General features: G+C 43.3%; 1 protein-coding gene across 2 annotated transcripts in view; it reads right to left on the bottom strand.

Annotated features, from left to right (window-relative positions):
• Window positions 1–18,891, bottom strand: part of SRPX2 (sushi repeat containing protein X-linked 2) — a 29,024-nt gene extending 10,133 nt beyond the window's left edge. The window contains exons 1-4 of one of the 2 annotated variants that reach the window (XM_043458907.1): window positions 18,551–18,891; window positions 16,611–16,843; window positions 11,778–11,858; window positions 938–1,129 (exon numbers count right to left, since the gene is read on the bottom strand). In XM_043458907.1, coding sequence (XP_043314842.1) covers window positions 938–1,129; window positions 11,778–11,858; window positions 16,611–16,692 — 355 coding nt within the window. In that variant the 5' untranslated portion in view covers window positions 16,693–16,843; window positions 18,551–18,891. The remainder of the gene's footprint in view (window positions 1–937; window positions 1,130–11,777; window positions 11,859–16,610; window positions 16,844–18,550) is intronic. The other variant, XM_043458908.1, reaches the window with a different exon arrangement.
• Window positions 18,892–19,232: the final 341 nt, after the last annotated feature.

Here is a 19,232-nt window from a genome sequence, read left to right as displayed (position 1 = left end):
TGCTCAGCATTCTACATCCCCTGACACTCCATTCACACACACACATTGGTTAGTCTAGAATCAGTCTGGTAATTAAGGAATTGGCTCTTGAAGTGGCCTTGCACACATGGGGGTTCTACAAATGGCATTCATCAATGGATATAGGGACAGGCAAAGCTTAGCTGCCAAAATAGGGTAGGTTGTAGGGTTTCAATAAGAGGTAGGGATTTGGGAACTGAGGTGAACATGATGTGAAATGTATGTATTAGCACCCCTGCATTCCAGCCTTAGAGGTTTTTCTTGACTTTCAGAAGAAAATGAAGACTAGCGGATGTCTTTTAGCTTCACTGCCAAGGCCTAAGACCTTAGGCCAAGAAGTACAGTAGTTTACCACAAGTGGGAAAGAGTCTGAGACTGCACATGCTTGAGAGTTCCAGAGGAAGGCATAAGTTCACATCAGGCCCCAGGTGTAAGCTTTCCACGCACTCCTGGGCCCTTTGAGACTGAGGGCTGGTTGCTACTTGCATGCGTGTGTGCTCAGTCGCTAAGTCATGTCAGATTCTTTGCGACTTCATGGACTATAGCCCGCCAGGCTCCTCTGTCCATGGGATTCTCCAGGCAAAAGTACTGGAGTGGGTTGCCATTCCTTCTCCAGGGGTTCTTCCAAACTGAGGGATTGAACCCATGTATCTGGCATTGGCAGGCAGGTTCTTTATTACTGAGCCACTGGGGAGGCCTGGTTGCAACTTAAAATGCCCCTATTGTTTGATCCATAGTCACAGGGAGAGAACATGAGCTAGAATGTTAGGATGGGGAAAGGTCCCGTTGGGATCCTGTGGAAATTTTCAATTTGTACTTGACAGAGGGCATAGTAATACCTCCAGGCATATACCCTGGGTGGCTGGCTGGCTGGCCTCTCTCACATGCAGATGTCAGGCTATACATGCACACCACTTACGCCTGCAGTAGGCAGTTCCAGACCAACGGCGGCTTGGCAGGCATTGCACTGATCTCCGTCCAATCAGTCGAAAGCCCCGGTCACAGGAAAGCTCACAACGAGTGCCCAGGCTGCTGTGATAATTTCCTCCTCTTGGTGAGTAGCATGTGGCTTCACCATCCTGGATATTTAATGTATAACACCATCGGGGGACTATAGCAATAGAAGAAAAGTAAGCTATAAGTACAGTAAGCTAGAAGTACAGTAATCAAGACAGTGTTATATTGGTGAAAGGATAGACACATATACTGATGGAACAGAACAGAGAGCCCAGAAACACATTCACACAAATATGGCAAAATTATTTTTGACAAAGGTACAAAAACAATTTAATGGAGGAAAAATAGTCTTTTGAACAAATGATGCTGGAGCAACTGAACTTCCATAGGCAAAAAAAAAAAAAGAGAGAGAGAGAGAGGAAAAGCAAAGCAAAGAACCTTGACTTAAATGTCTGATGTGTGTGTATGGATGCTCAATCTCTAAGTCGTGTCCTACTCTGTGTGACCCCATGGACTGTAGCCCACCAGGCTCCTCTGTCCATGGGATTTTCCAGGCAAGAATACTGGAGTGGGTTGCCATTTCCTCCTGCAGGGGAATCTTCCCAACCCAGGGATTGAACCTGCATCTCCTGTGTCTCCTGCATTGGCAGGTGGATTCTTTACCACTGAGCCACCTGGGAAGCCTGTATCTCATACCTTAAACAAAAGTTAACTCAAAATGGATCATGAACTTTAATGAAAAAAGTAAAATTATAGAACTTCTAGGAAAAAAGTAGAAAAGTCTTTAGGATTTAGTACTAGGCACTGCCAGTAAAGAACCCACTTGCCAATTGAGAGGGTAACAGGCAGGAAGGCCAGGGGTCTCCAAACAGAGGAAATAGGCTGCAAGTTTAAAATGAGGTTTCTCTTAAAATTCTGTATTGCCATGATGGCACCTGGTTCCACCTGAACTTAACTTTTCTCAAACCTTGAGCTAACCAATGCATTTTTCTTATGGAGATGTTTTTCTTAAGCTATGTTAACAAAACTATGTATTTGCATTGGAATTTGCCTTTCTTCAAAATGGTTCCACTGAAGACTTTTTTCTTTTCTCAAACCTTGGGCTGATAATAGCTCAACAAACCAGTGTTCATATCAATTGTTTTATGGCTGGGGGATGATACACCTTGTGCCATCCTATCTGAAAAATGCATATTGTGGGAGAGGGGCCTGGTGAAACTCCCTCAGCCTTGAGGTGTCTCTCTTATCTGATTAATAGCTTTCTAACAGATATAAAACATCCAGCTAAAGACTAGCAAGGGGGCACTCTTTCTGCCCCCTTCTGATGTCTATGTCAGAAGCTTTGTCTATCTCTTTTATACTTTAATAAAACTTTGTCACACAAAAGCTCTGAGCAATCAAGCTTCATCACTGGCCCCAGATTGAATTCCTCTTCTCCAGAGGCCAAGAATCCTGGCATCTTTCACAGCTCAGCAATAACCTTTCACAATGCAGGAGACATAAGAGACACAGGTTTGATCACTGGGTCAGGAAGATCCCCTGGAGAAGGGCATAGCAACCCATTGCAATATTCTTGCCTGGAGAATCCCACAGAGGAGCCTGGCGGGCTACAATCCATAGGGCCACAAAGAGTCAGACATGATTGAAGTGACTTAGCATGTACACACAAAGGGGTCTTAGACATGATATCAAAAGCACGGTTCATAAAATAAAAAAAAAAAATCAAGAAATTGAACCTTGTCAAAATTAAACCTTTTGTTCTGTGGGCAGCACTGGTGATAAACACAAACCACAAACTGAGGCTAAAAATTTGCAAACCATATATCACACAAAGGACTAGTATCTAGAATATTTAAAGAACTTGGAAAACTCAACAATAAAAATAAACAATCCAGTCAGAGCATGAGGAAAAGATATGAAAGGACATGTCACTGAAGAGGATGTAGTGATGGCAAATAAGTTTAGCATCACTAGTCATTGAAAGTGAAAGTGAAGTCACTCAGTTGTGTCCGACTCTTTGCGACCCCATGGACTGTAGCCTACCAGGCTCCTCCATCCATGGGATTCTCCAGGCAAGAATACTGGAGTTGGTTGCCATTAGAGAAATGCAAATTAAGACTACAAAAAGATATCATTATATACCCATTAGGATGACTAAACCTAAAAAAACTCTGGTAATACTAAGTGTTAATGAAGATGGGGGAAAACTAGAACTTTCATACACTGCTGAGATGAAGCAACTTCAGGAGATTATTTGGTAGTTTCTTAAAAGATTAAATATACAGTTGCCAGGTGACTCCACAACCCCACTTTAGTATATACCCAAGTGAAAAAGCAAGAGAGTTCCAGAAAAACATCGATTTCTGCTTTATTGACCATGCCTTTGACTGTGTGGATCACAATAAACTGTGGAAAATTCTTCAAGAGATGGGAATACCAGACCACCTGACCTGCCTCTTTAGAAATCTGTATGCAGGCCATGAAGCAACAGTTAGAACTGGACATGGAACAGACTGGTTCCAAATAAGGAAAGGATTACATCAAGGCTGTATATTGTCACCCTGCTTATTTAAGTTACTTGCAGAGTACATCATGAGAAACGCTGGGCTGAAGGAAGCGCAAGCTGGAATCAAGATTGCGGGGAGAAATATCAATAACCTCAGACATGCAGATGACACCACCCTTATGGCAGAAAGTGAAGAAGAACTAAAGGGCCTCTTGATGAAACTGAAAGAGGAGAGTGAAAAAGTTGGCTTAAAGCTCAACATTCAGAAAACTAAGAGCATGGCATCTGGTTCCATTACCTCAGGGCAAATAGATGGGGAAACAGTGGAAACAGTGACAGACTTTATTTTGGGGGGCTCCAAAACCACTGCAGATGGTGACTGCAGCCATGAAATTAAAAGATGCTTACTCTTTGGAAGGAAAGTTATGACCAACCTAGATAGCATATTAAAAAGCAGAGAACATTACTCTGCCAACAAAGGTCTGTCTAGTCAAAGCTATGGATTATGGATTTTCCCAGTAGTCCTATATGGATGTGAGTGTTGGACTATAAAGAAAGTTTAGTGCCGAAGAATTGATGCTTTTGAACTGTGGCGTTGAAGACTCTTGAGAGTCCCTTGGACTGCATGGAGATCGAACCAGTCCATCCTCAAGGAAATCAGTCCTGAATATTCATTGGAAGGACTGATGTTGAAGTTGAAACTCCAATACTTTGGCCACCTGATGTGAAGAACTGACTCATCTGAAAAGACCCTGATGCTGGGAAAGATTGGAGGTGGGAGGAGAAGGGTACGACAGAGGATGAGATGGTTGGATGGCATCACCGACTCCATGGACATGGGTTTGGGTGGACTCTGGGAGTTGGTGATGGACAGGGAGGCCTGGCATGCTGTGGTTCATGGGGTCGCAAAGAGTTGAACACAACTAAGTGACTGAACTGAACTGATGCTGGGAAAGATTGAAGGCGGGAGGAGAAGGGGATGACAGAGGATGAAATGGTTGGATGGCATCACTGACTCAATGGACATGAGTTTGGGTAAACTTCAGGAGTTGGTGATGGACAGGGAGGCCTGGCGTGCTGCCCTCCATGGGGTCGCAAAGAGTCAGACACAACTGAGTGACTGAACTGACTGAACGGAAGTGAAATAAAAATCCATGTTCATACAGAATCCTGTACACAAATGTTTAAAATATCTTATTCACAATTGTCAAATCTTGGAGACAGCTCAAATATCCTTCCAGAGGTGAATGTTTAAACTAGGTGTGGTTTATCCATACATAAGAAGGCAATGCTGATACATCCAACAAGTTGGACAAATCTCCAGTGCAGTTTGTGAAATGAAAGAAGTCAGAATCAAAAGACTGCAGACTATGATTCCATGCATGTGACATTCTGGATAAGGCAGAAATATTGGGAAAGATCAGAGGTTGCCAGAGATCAGGGATAGAGGTGGGGATACCCTCAAGGGGCAGCCCTTGGCAAATTTTTAGTACTGTGGCATTGGTGATCTGGCTCTATGCATTTGTCAAAATTCATAGAACTGTACACCAAAAAGTGAATTTTATAGGATGTACACTTATAATAATTGTTTAAAAATAACACAAAGATGTAAGCTAGAGAGAGGGAGGGACTGCATATCAAAGTAGGCTGTTTAGGAAGAAAAGTCTAATCCCAGTGCAATACTGAGCACAAAAGGTAATAAGGGTCATTAGATCATAAAAGCATCATAAAACGCCTCATTGGCTACACAAATAATGACTCTTCAATGGGTTCAGATTTGAAAGGGGAACATATAAATAAGCAGAGGGCCACCTGCCCAAGGATGGGTACATGGGATGACAGAGCTTTCTTAGCCTGGGGTTGGGAAAGCTAAAGCCCCATATGAGCTCATTTGGCCCGAAATCCTAAAAGACAAAAAAAGGGGGCTTTGAAAAAAGGTCACGAGGAGCCAAAGGAACAAAGAAAGTTAGAGCCTCTGTTTGAGGGCAGCTGGAGAATGAAAACAGATGACAGTGAGAAAACTAGCGTTTAAGCCTCAACAGGCTTGTAGCTTCTAGTGGTATTTTTGAGCCTGTGGCTGTGACACACAGCTGCCATCTGGAGAAACCATCTCCAAATGACAGAAAGTCTTTTAAGCACTACAGTTGCAGGGCTGTTGATCATATGGTCACAACACATATGATTAAGACTTTACATTCGAGGCTGGGACCTCAACAATCACTCCTGTTCTATTTTTCACCCATATTCAGTCAAGAAAAGTACACATAAAATTGGAATGGGTAGGATAAGCAAGCATAGTAAAAGGAAATATAAACCTCAGGGTAAATGCTGAGACAGTAATAGAGGGTCTAGCTTTTATAAATAAGCTCAGATTTGCTGGCCTGAAGGAATACTGGCATAAAGAGAACATGTTAGATTTATGGTTTACCAGAGGCAGGGGAAGGGGGGAAGAGGGTTGTATGAAGGTGGTCAAAAGTACAAACTCTTAGTTATAAGATAAATAAGTACTAGGGATGTAATGTACAACATGATGAATATAATCAACACTGCTGTGTGTCATATATGAAAGTTGTTGAGAGTAAATCCTAAGACTTTTCATTACAAGGAAAACATTTTTTCCTATTTCTTTAATGATATATTTATATGAGATGATGGATGCTCACTAAACTTGTGCTGTATGCCTTAAACTTATACAGTGTTGTATGTCAATTATATTTTAATAAGACTGGAAGACAAAAATAAAAAAACCATAAAGCATGACAGTTTACCAAAAGGAAAAAATGAACATGTTGGAAGGCTGGAAAGAGCAAACTCACTATCCTAATTTTCATTTTTCCCCAGAGTTATTGAGGTATAATTGACACATAAATTGTAAATAGTTAAGGTGAACAATGGGCTTCTCAGGTGGCTCAGTGGTAAAGAATCTGCCTGCAAATACAGGAGACTCAGGTTTGATTCCTGGGTCAGGAAGATCCCCTGGAGTAGGAAATGGCAACCCACTCCAGTATTCTTGCCTGCAGAAACCCATGAACAGAGGGGCCTGGCGGGTTGCAGTCTATGGGGTTGCAGAGAGCTGGACACAACTGAGCATGTATGCACCAAGGTGAAGAATGTGATGTTTTAATATATGTATACATTGTAAATGATTACTTCAATCAAGTTCATAAACACATCCATCACCTCATATGGTTACCCTTTTTTTTTTTTTTTTTTTGGTAGTGAGAACACTTAAGATGTACTCTGTTAGTAAATTTCAAGTATGCTGCTTGGTGAGACTGATAGCAAAATGTTTTCGAATTAAACACAGGCTTATAAGCAGTTAGGAAGACAAATGTGATCTCCAAGTGACCTCGAGAACAAGTAATTCAAGGCTAACCTAATTTCCTTTTTGGGTGTGGTCACCAGACTAGTAGAACAGGGGAAATGGTGGGTGGGTACATTATGTGGAAGTAAGTGAGGCATGTGACAATGCCCTTCATGCCATTAATGTGGATGAGATGAACACAGGAGAGGTGACAATACAGTCATGGAGATTCAAATTGACTGAACAAATGTACCCAAAGAATGCTGATGGGAAACTGAAACTAAGAATGTGGTAGGAAAAGTGTTAGTCATTATGGAGTAGCTATAGTATGCTAGGCACGATGGTTTATATTTTCATTTTCCCATCCATCATCTCACATAGTTCTCCCAACAGCCCTGAAAAGGTGCATGGGTGTTTATCACTATTTTACAGATGAGGAAGTAACTTGCCCAAAACCTGAAGCAAGTAAGGGCCAGAGCTGGGATATGAACCCAAGATTTGTCTGACTCGAAAACCCATTTTTTTCTAACCACAGTATCTGTCATTGCAGCATGTGAAGTTCTGCTCTTTTGAAGTATACACTTAGATTTTTGAATAGGTAATATAACCACATGGTTCATAATCCCCAAAGTATAAAAAGTTACACAGTTAACTTCTCCCTTCCACCCCTGCTCCCCCACCTATCCCTACTTAGTCCCCCCATCGGGAACTACTGTTAATAGTTTCTTTACACATATAAAGTGAGTCTTATTTTCTCTTCCTCTTTATCACATAGAGTACGTCCACTGTTCCCACCAGCGCTTTTTAAAATAAACTTAATAATGTGTTTCAGAGGTCTTGTCAACAACTGGAGAGCAAGCATGAAAAGTATTTAAAGTAAATAATATTTATAAAATACATAGCACAGACAGTGACTGGCACATAATATGTGTCTGTCCAGGGTCAAAATTGCTGGAAGGTAGAGGAGCTGGGATCTGAATTCAGGCCTGTGGCCTCTGCAATTCACTTATCTCTTTCTAGAGATTATAAGGAAAACAGTGTGCTGACAACACGATTGAAAGCACCTTCTTTGTGATTATCGTCAGATAACACAGGCAGTTACCAGCTTGCCCAGTGATGTAGCAATCTGGGAGCAAGTGGTAGCCCAGAGGATTGGAGGACTGGGACATACCTCAGAGAAGTGTTTCTGACTTCAAGCTAGGAGTCAGTTTAAGAGAATTTTCAAGTTCAAGATTAGTGAAAATGGTACCAAAGTTTGTGGGCAGTTTGCTCTAAAATAATGATGTGCTTTTTATTGGTTAACTTTTTTTTTAAACATCCTTTTAAAAACAAAACAAAAAACCCACAATGGGCTACATTTCCAATGAAAGAGAGAGAATGAGCATGGCTTTGAGGTCAGACATTCCTGCATTTGAATTCCTGCCCTGCCACTCCTGAGCTCTGTGAATGCTCTAAATTGAACTTCCCTGAGCTGTTTCCTGATCTGTAAAGTGGGACTAATAAACTAGTTTCATAGGACTGTTTTGAGAATCAAATGAAGATGCATGTGTAAAACATATCTAGCCCTAGGAATGAGAATGATATTCCCTGTGTCGGTGTCTGGGTTTGAACCATTGGTTCATCTCATTTCAAGGAACAACATAGGGCTGCCATGTGGAGGTGCCTGCCACAAGTTACAGAAAGTCTTTTAAGCACCACAGTGGCAGAGCTGTTGATTATGAGATCACAAGACCTTACAAGGAATGCTGGGACTTCAAGTTGTACCTTCCTGGCAGCCCCTCCCCCCTCAGCATAGATAACCTTACTAAATTAGTTTTATGTCCTGAGACTAAGTCCTAAAGATAGTCATGAGACACTTGACCCCCAAGACCAAAGGCCACTATGTGGCTTATATTTTTCTAAATGGCTTTATACACATTTAAAAATAACCAATGAAGCAGATTAATATTAATCACAAGGCTGTTGGACCCCTTGAAAGTACCTTCTGCATCTGTTGCTTTTTTCCTATCTATGTCTCCCATTTATGGTCTACTACAATCTGGCTTTTGCTCCCAGAATTCCAACCAGCCAGTACACATTTCTTGAGCATCTACTTTTATTATAGCTCTATGGGAGTGTCATACGTGGCACCTTCTGTTAAATAGAGAACTATTTGGTTGAGGGTAATAAAAAGTAAACCAAAGAGGCAGTATATAATGAATGCCAAATGAGTGATCCAGATAATAAAAATTTATATCAGAAGATGTATATGGTAGGTACTCAATAAATAGTCGCTGAATTAATGAATGAAAGAATGAATAAATGAGGAAAAGCTCAGTGTGGACCAAAACTGTCAGGAAACAGAGTAGAGCTCTATTAATCTGGCTACTTATAGATTTCATGTGTGGAGAAGGGACAATGTGTTGTCAGACTATCTAGACTGAGACCAAATTCTATTAGAAATGATCACAGTGGGTCAGTAGGTTTGGGGAAGGGAGAAACTTGAGTCAGAGAATCCAATTAGGAGGCAGTTGTCATTATCCATGTGTAAAGTAATAAAAGTTTTAATCACTTGGGTTAATAAAGAAATGACAATCCTTGGTGAATGATTGATGAGAGGTGATGAAGAAAGCGGAGCTATTAAAGGTGATGGGGGCTGTTAAAGGTCACATTAAGGTATTTTGAACAGAATGATGGTGCCATTATCAAAAGTGTGAAGGCCAGATGTCCCTTTTTCAGGGAAGATGAAAGAATTTAGTTTTAGAGACCTCCAAATGGAAGTGTCTAGCATCAATTAGAGGTGTAGTCTGGGAGCTCAGGAGACAGATCATGATCACTTGAAATTCAGATCAATGCCTCACTCTCCCTCCTGTCACCAGTTAGAGAGCCCATCTCCTTTCTTGGCTTCATCCATGTTCATAATAGTGAAATGTCATGGAGTCCAAGGATGGAGGTGGGGTGAGAAGAGATAGATGTGTTCACTGTTGCTGAGAGATGGGGAGGCTGAGCTCAAGAAGGGGCCATATGATTTGGGCTTTGGGAGAGGATTGTGATTGACCTTTAAGGGCTGTTGTCTCAGCATGGAGATCTGTGATTGAGAAGGCAAGAGACTGTAGGGAGTTTGGGGGTTGTCAGGTGCTGAGACACAGAGGCAGTGGGTCTAGACCATTTGGCAGAGTGAGAAGATAGGTAGAAAGAAGGTAGCTAGAAATGGGCAGAGAGGAACTCCAACCTATCATCATTTCTCTACTGAAATTGTTTTCTCAAACGTTACCATTTACCTTCTTCTTGCCAAATACATTGTTTGTAATACCCTCAATTTGTTTCTTTCCAATATTTGACACAGATCTCTTATTCCTTCCCCTCCCTTAAAATTCTCTTCTCCTGTGGCTTTTGTAATATATTAGATGCTACCCCTATCTCCTCCTACATGGATGACCACTAATGATCTCTTTTTCCCTTGTTGGTTCCTCTTCTCCTGCTCGCATCTGCAGATGACCTCTAAGGCTCTGACGTTGGCCCCCTGCTCCCTCAGATACCTCATCCATCTAAGTTAATGACTCTGACCCACGAAGCTCCATCTTTCTTCTCCCCACTGCCTAGAGGGTACAAACCACTTTTCTTTTCTAACCTTGTCTCTCTGAGAGGGGTCTTACAGTTCTCCCAGGCGCCAGACTGGATGCTTTCAGAGAGTCCTTTGTTTCTTAACCTCTTGGTACATCAAATCTGTACTAGGTCTTGTCATCTCTTTCTTTAAAACATCTCTGGGGTTCATCCCTGCTCTTCATTTCTTTTCCACTAGCATCAATCATCTCTAACCAACATCACTGCTACTGATTCCTGGAGAATCTCCCTGACCCAGGCTCTACCCCTCCTGGACTCCTATTTTCCACCCACAATAATGAGGTTGATATTCTGAAATTACTATTTACCGTGCCACTCCCCTATGCAAAAACATATGATGATTCTCTATAACTCCTACCACAACCGCCAAACTCTTCAACATGGCTTGCAAAGCACAGAAACTAAGAATCTTAGAAATGGAAAGGATAGTAGAAATCATGTGGTCTAACTTTCCTTCTAAAGCAGGAATTGCTATTCAGCCTCTCTTTAGAAGGGTCCCTAGATCATGGCGGGTTTCCCAGGTGGCTCAGTGGTAAAGAAAATCTGCCTGCCAATGCAGGAGACATGGGTTCAATCCCTGGGTCAGGAAGATCCCCTGGAGAAGGAAATGGCAACACACTTCAGTATTCTTGCCTGAAGAATTATGTGGAAAGAGGAACCTGGAGGGCTACAGTCCATGGGGGTCACAAAAGAGTCTGACATGACTTAGTGACTAAACTACCACCAACTAGATCATGGAGCCTTTCCTAATTTGGTCTCACTGTTCATATTCAACTTTACTTCCTACAACTCCCTCCATATCCCATCTCCTCCAGTCAGGCTGGATTCTTCCCAGTGCCTTCCTCCTACACGTTTGTTCTTCTCTCTCTACCTGTGGCCGTTTGCTTTGCTGAATGCCCTCCTGTCCCTGTTCTACTTCTCGAAATCTACCCATCATTCAAGGCCTGGTCTAAACATCATCTTTCATGACCCCTCCCCTGACTTTTTTTTCTTAACTCCTATTGTGTTTACTGATAGCACAGAGTTTCATGCTTCCTTGCCCTACACCTGATAATTTTATTGCCTCCTCACTCATATCCCCTACAAGAATGTAAGCTTCTTGAGGGGGACAAAACTTCACCTTTGTAGCACCCAAGGTTTTCCTTACACAGAATTAGGCGTACAGTAGGTACTCAGTCCATACTTAGTGATAGATGGGCAAACGTAATGCTAGAGAGGTTGGATCACACAGCAAGTCAGTAACAAGATTCATGGCTGGAAACCACAGCCCTTGATTCCCTGAACTGCAGCTTTGATACAAATGGGCCAAGCTGGGTGAGGATGTATCAGAAGGCCTAGGCATTAGGACAGAAAAGGCCTTTCCTAAGCCTGAGAAGCAGTGAGGATTACCTTGGTAGTCTAGGATGGGAGTCTGTGGGACCTCTTCAGCATAGACTTCATTGTAGCTTTCATCTGGGTAGTAGCCTGAGCCTAGAATGAAGAAAATATCAAGATGACATATTGGTCTCTGATGCAAGTCCTTTCCAACCTTTTCCCCTTTCCAGCTTGGTCCCTTTCTGAGGACATGGCACTCCATGGGTGGAGAATGAGGTGGCCATTTAGTGGGAAAAATCCTATGCTGTGAAGCAGCACAACTACTGTGGGCAAACTCCACACCTCAGGTACACAGAGGGTGAGCTCATGATGGGGGAGAGGTGGGCAGTTTACTGGGTTTCCCTGGTGGCTCAAGTGGTAAAGAATCTGCTTGCAATGCAGAACACCCAGGTTTGATCCCTGAATTGGGAAGATCCACTGGAGAAGGGAATGACAACCCACTCCAGTATTCTTGTCTGGAGAACCCCATTTATGTAGGAGCCTGGTGGGCTATAGTCCAGGGGGTCAGGTGGCTCTGGTAGCACTAGAAGACTCCATTAAAAAAAAATCAAACTTCTTGACCATCCACCCATCCTGCCCATTTAGACTAGAAATGACCCATTTCCCTGATGCAACACAGGAGTCTTGGTGAGACACTGATGACTGAGTTCTGAGGATGGACTGTTGTCCCAGATAGGAGGAAAAAAAATAGAACCTGAGCAAGGGTCTTTCCACTAATGATGGGCCTTCTTACAGTCATCAGAGGGAAACAATTCTTCAAGCTCCCACCAGCCCACAGGGCACCAGCCTTTTGCTATACAGTCCATGGGGTTGCAAAGAGTTGGACACGACTGAGCGACTTTCACTTCTTCTTCTTTTTTTTTTTTAATCAACTGTGTATTAAGGATAATTCTACGCAGGAAGCTTTTTTAAAAAAAACACATAGAGCCTTATGGTGATAGGAAATCTTACAATTTCAGTTTAAATTGGTTGCCAGGGCTAGGGGTGGCATGCCAGGGCAAAGAGGGAGGGCTCAAGAGGCAAGGGGCTAGGAGTTTCACTGCCTGAGCAGTTTGCCCTGGTTTGCAGAAATATTCAGTCACTCTAATCAGCAGGAGCCTTAGTAGGGAGGTGCTAAACTAGAGAACATTCTGAGTCCACCCCCGTCCTGTTAAGTGGTCCAGTCCCTGTGGAGGCCGGTCTGCGGCTGTCTGGGAGACTAAACAGTGTGTTCCACCAGACGGCAGGAAATGGGTCATACATATGAACTAATTGGAATACAACTTGGTCCTTTCTGGAGGGAAGTTTCCGGAAGCTCTCTTTCCAGCCTCACTGTGTGCCTAAAGCACACACATTAATAGAGCAGCCAGCCGTGCTGGAGTCAGAGACAATTCTTCATTTCCAGGAGAGGGTGTGCTTCTGGGACAAGGCTGGGTTTTAGCGTCAGAGCCCTTTGGCCTGTGTAAACACTCTGACCACAAGCTCACCCTGTCTCCTCTCTGGGCAGAGACACAGGGCCCCCTGCACTAATGGGTGGAGCAGAGGGTAGATGATGAGGCTCCTCCATTCCCCACGGGCCCAGACTGGGGGTAAGGGGTGGGTGTTGGGAAACCAGTCCAACTTGATGAACAAGGGAATGAATCAAATTGAAAGTTTGTCTTATGAAATCATGTCCTTATTGGTTTGCCCTCATTCCAGAGGAAAGAGTTCATATTTTCTCCTTCCCTTTATTTTTTTCTGGTTTCCCTTTTCAGTCTCTCCTGGCTTTCCTTTATTTCCCCTTAGGCCTCCTCTCCCTTGCTCCCTCTTTTCCCACCTTGGTGGGTGGTTTCTTTGTGGTGGAGGGAGGTGGGGGGGGGGTGGACAGAATTCTTGTCAGCTGTTTCAGTTTAGCATCAAAGCCTTACAATGCCTATAAACAGGAGGCCAGATGTGTGTGATTTTCTAAAGGATTTGGTCCCCATACTGTTGTTCCAGAGCTTGCTTGTGAACAAATTCCCAGCATGGGAGCAAGCCTCTGTTTACCAAAAGAGCAGACAGGAGTGTCCAAGGCCTATGGCTGGATAACGACCACCACAATAACAATGATTCTTAACATCACTCAGCACCTACTCTGGGTTTAGCCCATTACATGTGTCATCTCATTAGATCACCCTGACATCTCAGTGAGGTAGACACCCTTATTGCTTTCAAATACAGATGAGGTAACAGGCTCAGAGGAGTTCAGGAACTGGCTCGAGGTTTCCCAGCTAGTAAGGAGCAGAGTGGGCATTCCAGCCCAGGGTGGTTTGATCCCCTTGATGCCAAACTCAGACACTCCACTAAAGATGGTTGTAGGGGAAAGCTTTGGACAACATCCAACAGAAATAAAAATCCCAAATCTTTATTGCAATTCAGCTTTTTTAACTCTGTGTGTGTGGGATCAAAGGCCACCAAACATTTCCTATCATTCCAGACTTTCAAGGGATATGGAAAAGCTGAGGTGAAGACTCAGTCAGATAATTACAGTCTTCACCAGGGTACAAAGCTGGCTGGCCCAGTGCCAAGTCTGCTTTGTGACAGGAATAAGTGAGGGCTACCTTAACACTTTAAGCCTTTCCATTTCTCATCTTTGCCTGTCTTTGGATAATTTTTGGAAAATATTAAGATACTGAGATGTGATATATGAAACTAGAGGGCCCCTCTACCCACCTTGTTCTGTCTGTCGCTCTTCAGCCCTGATGGGGAGAAGCTTTGGCAGCATTCCTTGGTCCCTTTAGGCTGATTGGTGGTTACCATGTGGTCTGTTACTGGGTTCCTCCAATATCCACAGAACAGACCCTCTAAAGCACTACACTTTACAAAGGTGTGGTTGGAAATGTAACTGATAGTTGATGACTACTTTAAGATCTACACTAATGCTTGGATTATGGAAGAAATGCTGTCTGACTTCCTGAACTGTACAGATATGCCAATACACACTTTTAACCCACTGCTGGCTTGATTTTTATTTTTAACCCTCCTATACCCTGCTGATTGTTCCTGGATCCTATTTCTGATTAGCCCAGAATCCATACATGGCTGCTTTCCTTGTACTACTCCCACTGGAGGACAAAGTTATAGCCATGAACAAAACAGTCCTGAGTGCATAGAGTGGTCACTAAATATCTACTGAGTGAAGAAATGAACACATAAACAGAGCAAACTCAGACAGTTGAGCTAGTGATGTAGGGAAAGATTATTGGGAAATCCCCAAGTATCTCTCATCACATAGCGTTCTAAGAAAAAAACAGGACAGAATGAACAGGTTGGCAGGACTGTCAGAGACTTCACTAGCCGGGGCTCCCGAGAAGGAGTAATGAGCATGGTGACTCTTGTAGGAAGTGGGGAATGGCCACCTTTGCAAATGGCCTTTTGAGACTTTCAAATGAATCCAAGCCTTAAAAAAATTGCATTGTCCTCAAGACTTCAAAAGCTCAGGCTTCCATCCTGGGGAAGCCTCTGTGTGCTCTTGGGTGTGCTCTGGGGTGTGCTCTGGGATTTCTTATAGTGATTCAGAATCAGACTTCACTCATCTAACCTACACTCATGGTCTTTGGCTGGATTTTGGTCTCATGTACTTGAACTGAAGCTAGGGAGAGTTTGGGGAGGATAGCTACACATATTATATTTTGGAAACTTGGGCTCTTTTCACCCCAAACAGTGTGTGCTCTGCCAAGGGCTTTATTTGAACATCTTGGTCTCAGTGTCAGCCCTTATGCTTCACCCCCTACAAAGCCAAGTTGAGCCAAACAGGGGAAGAAGTTTGCATATTTGTTTGAAAGCTTGATGCAGCTGTTCCAAACAGAGCTTCTGCCAGAGGCCTCCACCAGGAGCTAAGGGCATGTGGAAAATTTTAGCTACAATGACTGCAGCTGTGATGGAAGCAGTTTGTTATTTACTCATCTCTGGATGTTTTTCTAACTCCACTAGTTGGGCCTGTCTCCTTCCCCTGCTCCCCCCAGCCCCCATGAAGGCAGACAGTGCTGACCACAGAATATTATTAGCACTTGGAATGCCAGTTGGGCCCCATCAAAAACTCCTGTCTGGCACCTCATTATCCTTCCTTCATTCCTCCCCTTCCTTTCCCTCCTCGCTGAGTGAGTTCTCTTGAGCTCCCTATGTCTCCCCAGAGGCAAAGGATGAAACATTCAGGGATCTAGAAATCCCCATCCTTTCCAAAGTAAGAAACAAGCCAGGAGAAACTGAGGGATTCCTGTTCAAGAGAATGTGGTCTGAATTGTCATTAGCAATCTTTATCAGAAAGGAGCTATAAAAATCTCATCCTATAAATAATGTCTGGGAGGGGAGAGAGAAAGAGAAAATGGAGAAGCAGGTAAGATAACGGCCTCAAAAGCCATGTTAACAAGCCACATTTTTAATATTTATTTATATTTATGAAATATAGTTCAAGTATGTGGCTGTTGTTCACTCAGTCATGTCCAACTCTTTGCGGTCCCATGTATAGCATGTATAGTATAGTTCATGTATGTAGTATTACATAAATTATTAGTGCACAATATAGTGGTTCACAATTTTTAAAGATTATACTCCATTTTTAGTGATTATAAAATATTTGATATATTCCCTGTGTTGTGCAAATAAGCTACAAGGATATATTGACCAAACTCATTTTTATGCTGGTGCAGCCTGTTTTCAAAAATCTCTAATTAGTTTGTCTCAAAAGCCTCCCTCCGTAGCCTGCCTCAATGTTTAACCATCTTTTTTATTGAGGATAGTTCTTCTCTGTATCTAAGTGCCTCCTATTTCAGTCTAACCTTTCCCTTCTCTAAGACTTGGTCTAAGCCCTGCCCTTCCTGGAAATAATGGGCTACAGTTCCTATGACATACCTGCATACCATGTTGGCATCACTGTTGGAGTGAGGAAGAGCAGCAGAGAGAGAGCTCCTCTTCGAGTTAGTTGAATGGCCATCCTTGAAAAGAGGGTGGGGAGGGATGGGAAGGGGGGTTAGGGAGATAAGAATAGAGGTATGTGGCCAGAAGCACCAAGGCAAAGGAGGATGACTTTCAGAAATCAGACATCAATGAACTTCCAAAAGTGAGAGGAAGCAGAAATGCAGGATCTACGAGGAAGAAGAGAGATTTTTAAATTAACAAATGCCTGTTATATTGTCCCCTTTGTAAGGATCTCCCACTTTTAGGATAATAAGCCTCCATTTGTGAATTCTGGTCTTTTCCTCTTAGGAGGAAGAGGACAGAAAACAACCAATTCTCAGTTGATCCTGGTGATATCTGATGCCAGTGTTCCATGGCCTAAGTTACAGAGAGGGACATTGAGATATCAAGACCAGGAAAGGGCCAACATTAAGTCATATAGAACCAAGAGAGAAACCTGCAATCTAAAGGTCCCAGGTGATGGTTTCATCCACTGAACTAGTGCTTCCTAACCACGAATCTGAGAAAGTGTTAGTATATACAGACTAAGAACTTGAACTCTGGAGTTACATAGACCTGGATATGTATCCAATTCTGTCCCTATTAGTTGTGGGGCTTTGGACAAATTCCTCACCTTCTCTTAGCCTCAGTTTCCTTATCTATAAAATGGGCATAATAATAGAATCTACATTATAGAATGGATTATTGCCTGACACATAGGGAAGCAATCCATATATATTAGATACTATTATTACCAACTCCATCTTGAACAGGACTGGATGTCTCCTTTCTCCAGTCTCTCAGGCAGTGACTATACCCTGGCTCAGTTCTTAGCTTTGGATTTCGAGGCTTAGCGGTTTGGTAGTGGCTTATGGCTTTCAAGTCCAGCCTAACCTTCTAGTTTTATCCTGCTGAGCCAGCAGGAAGTCAGTGAGGTTGGAAAGAACATACTGAGGTACGTGAGGAGAGGGTAAGCAAGCTCCCACTGCCCTCTCACTTCCCATCCTGTCCTCACTCTAATGAGTGAGGGACTCTCTAATGGGACTCTAATGGGATGAGAGTTTTGTGGTTCCCAGTAGGCAAATACTTCATAAATGACAGTATTAATACTTGCTGCCCATTGCTGTAAACTGGCCGCTGGACTTCTCAGCAAGTACCCATTCACCCACAGGCTTTCAATGAAACGCCATGCTCAGGGGAGGGGTCAGTCCCAGAAATGGAGGAACAAAAAGATGGCAGATTCTGACCAGCATCCCTAAGGGATATGAGAAGTCCAAGAATGGCAGAAATTCATTTTCCAGTTCATTGCTACCTAGCTTCAGATTCTGTCTAGAGAGTGGCAAGGAAGCAGAATACAGAACAAGTGAGAGCAAGCAGGGGAGGCAAGGAAAGTGGAAAGATGTGGGAAGGAATTTCAGCAAGAAAAGATAATCTGCCAGAGCTGAAGACAAGAGATGAAAGCAGAAAGAGGGAATGAAAGGACGAGAGAGAGGAGATTAAAGAGAGATGCACTAATCATCAACCCCCTCTCCCACATGCAGCCTCCATCCAGTTCCTTGGTTTGGGAGCAGGGACTTTCCTTTGCAGACCCAGTGCTCTGAGTCTGTGAACCCTTCCCTACCCACCTTTCTCGCCAATCTCAAACCGAAAACTTGACTCAATCACTGGGGTCGGCCATCCCTCTGCTATGGGCAGGGAAAACAGTGGGAATCTGTGTCTGCAGCCAGGTCACAGCTCAAATGGAAAGCAGCATACGGTCCAATTTCATAAAAGAACTTCTCCCCCCCCACTCCATCCCCGAGCCATGTTGCCTAAGTCCTGGGTCTCGTTACTTCCTCGGGTTGAGAGATGGGGTAGTGTGGTATGGAGTGGAGGGGTGAAGCAGCAGATCTTACCTGATGTACGGGTTTTTTGTACTCTCTCTTCTTCTCTTTCTCCTTCTTCTCTGTTCCTCTCATCAGTCGGAAAAACTACTTTTTAACATTCCTAGAATGAGTGGCTCCTGGTCTGTCCGGGCCTCCAGGATTCTGTTAACACTGCCCAGATGTTAGGACATTGGCATCTGCCAAAAGTTTCCTTAAAGCTATATTATCCCCAAAGCTATAGCTGTTCCTCCCTCATAAAAAGATTTGAGAGAGGTGGAAGAGAAGGAATGCAAGGATGAGAGGAGCTCAGCCCGTCTGCTGCTGAGCAGAGGAGAGTGTGAGTGGTGCTGGCCTCAAGCCCATGAGTATAGTAATGACTAACAGGCTGGCTAAATGGCCTCCAGAGATGTGGCGCAGTGAAGAACACTTTTTTTTTTTTTAAATGACATCAGGATTGAATGAAAAGGAATTCCACAAACTCTTAGGAGAGGGGAGGAGTGGAGCCGATTTTGAAATTCCCTGGAGATTTCCCCTGTAATTCCTTAGTACTCACCATCCCCGAGTTGCCCTGCCATCCATATGCACAGGGTCAGACCCACTTTGAAATTCTCTCTGATGACCTAATTCCAATGGACTTCAGTTTCTGATAAGATTATGTTGTTGACAAAATATACCATGTGCTTCCAGCCTTCAGGATCAAACTGATTTTCTG

Source organism: Cervus canadensis, chromosome X, assembly GCF_019320065.1.
Source record: "Cervus canadensis isolate Bull #8, Minnesota chromosome X, ASM1932006v1, whole genome shotgun sequence".
In the NCBI taxonomy this organism is placed as follows: Eukaryota; Metazoa; Chordata; class Mammalia; order Artiodactyla; family Cervidae; genus Cervus; species Cervus canadensis.
The sequence above is the reverse complement of the archived record's forward strand: the minus strand, read 5'-3'. Positions and strand labels throughout refer to the sequence as shown.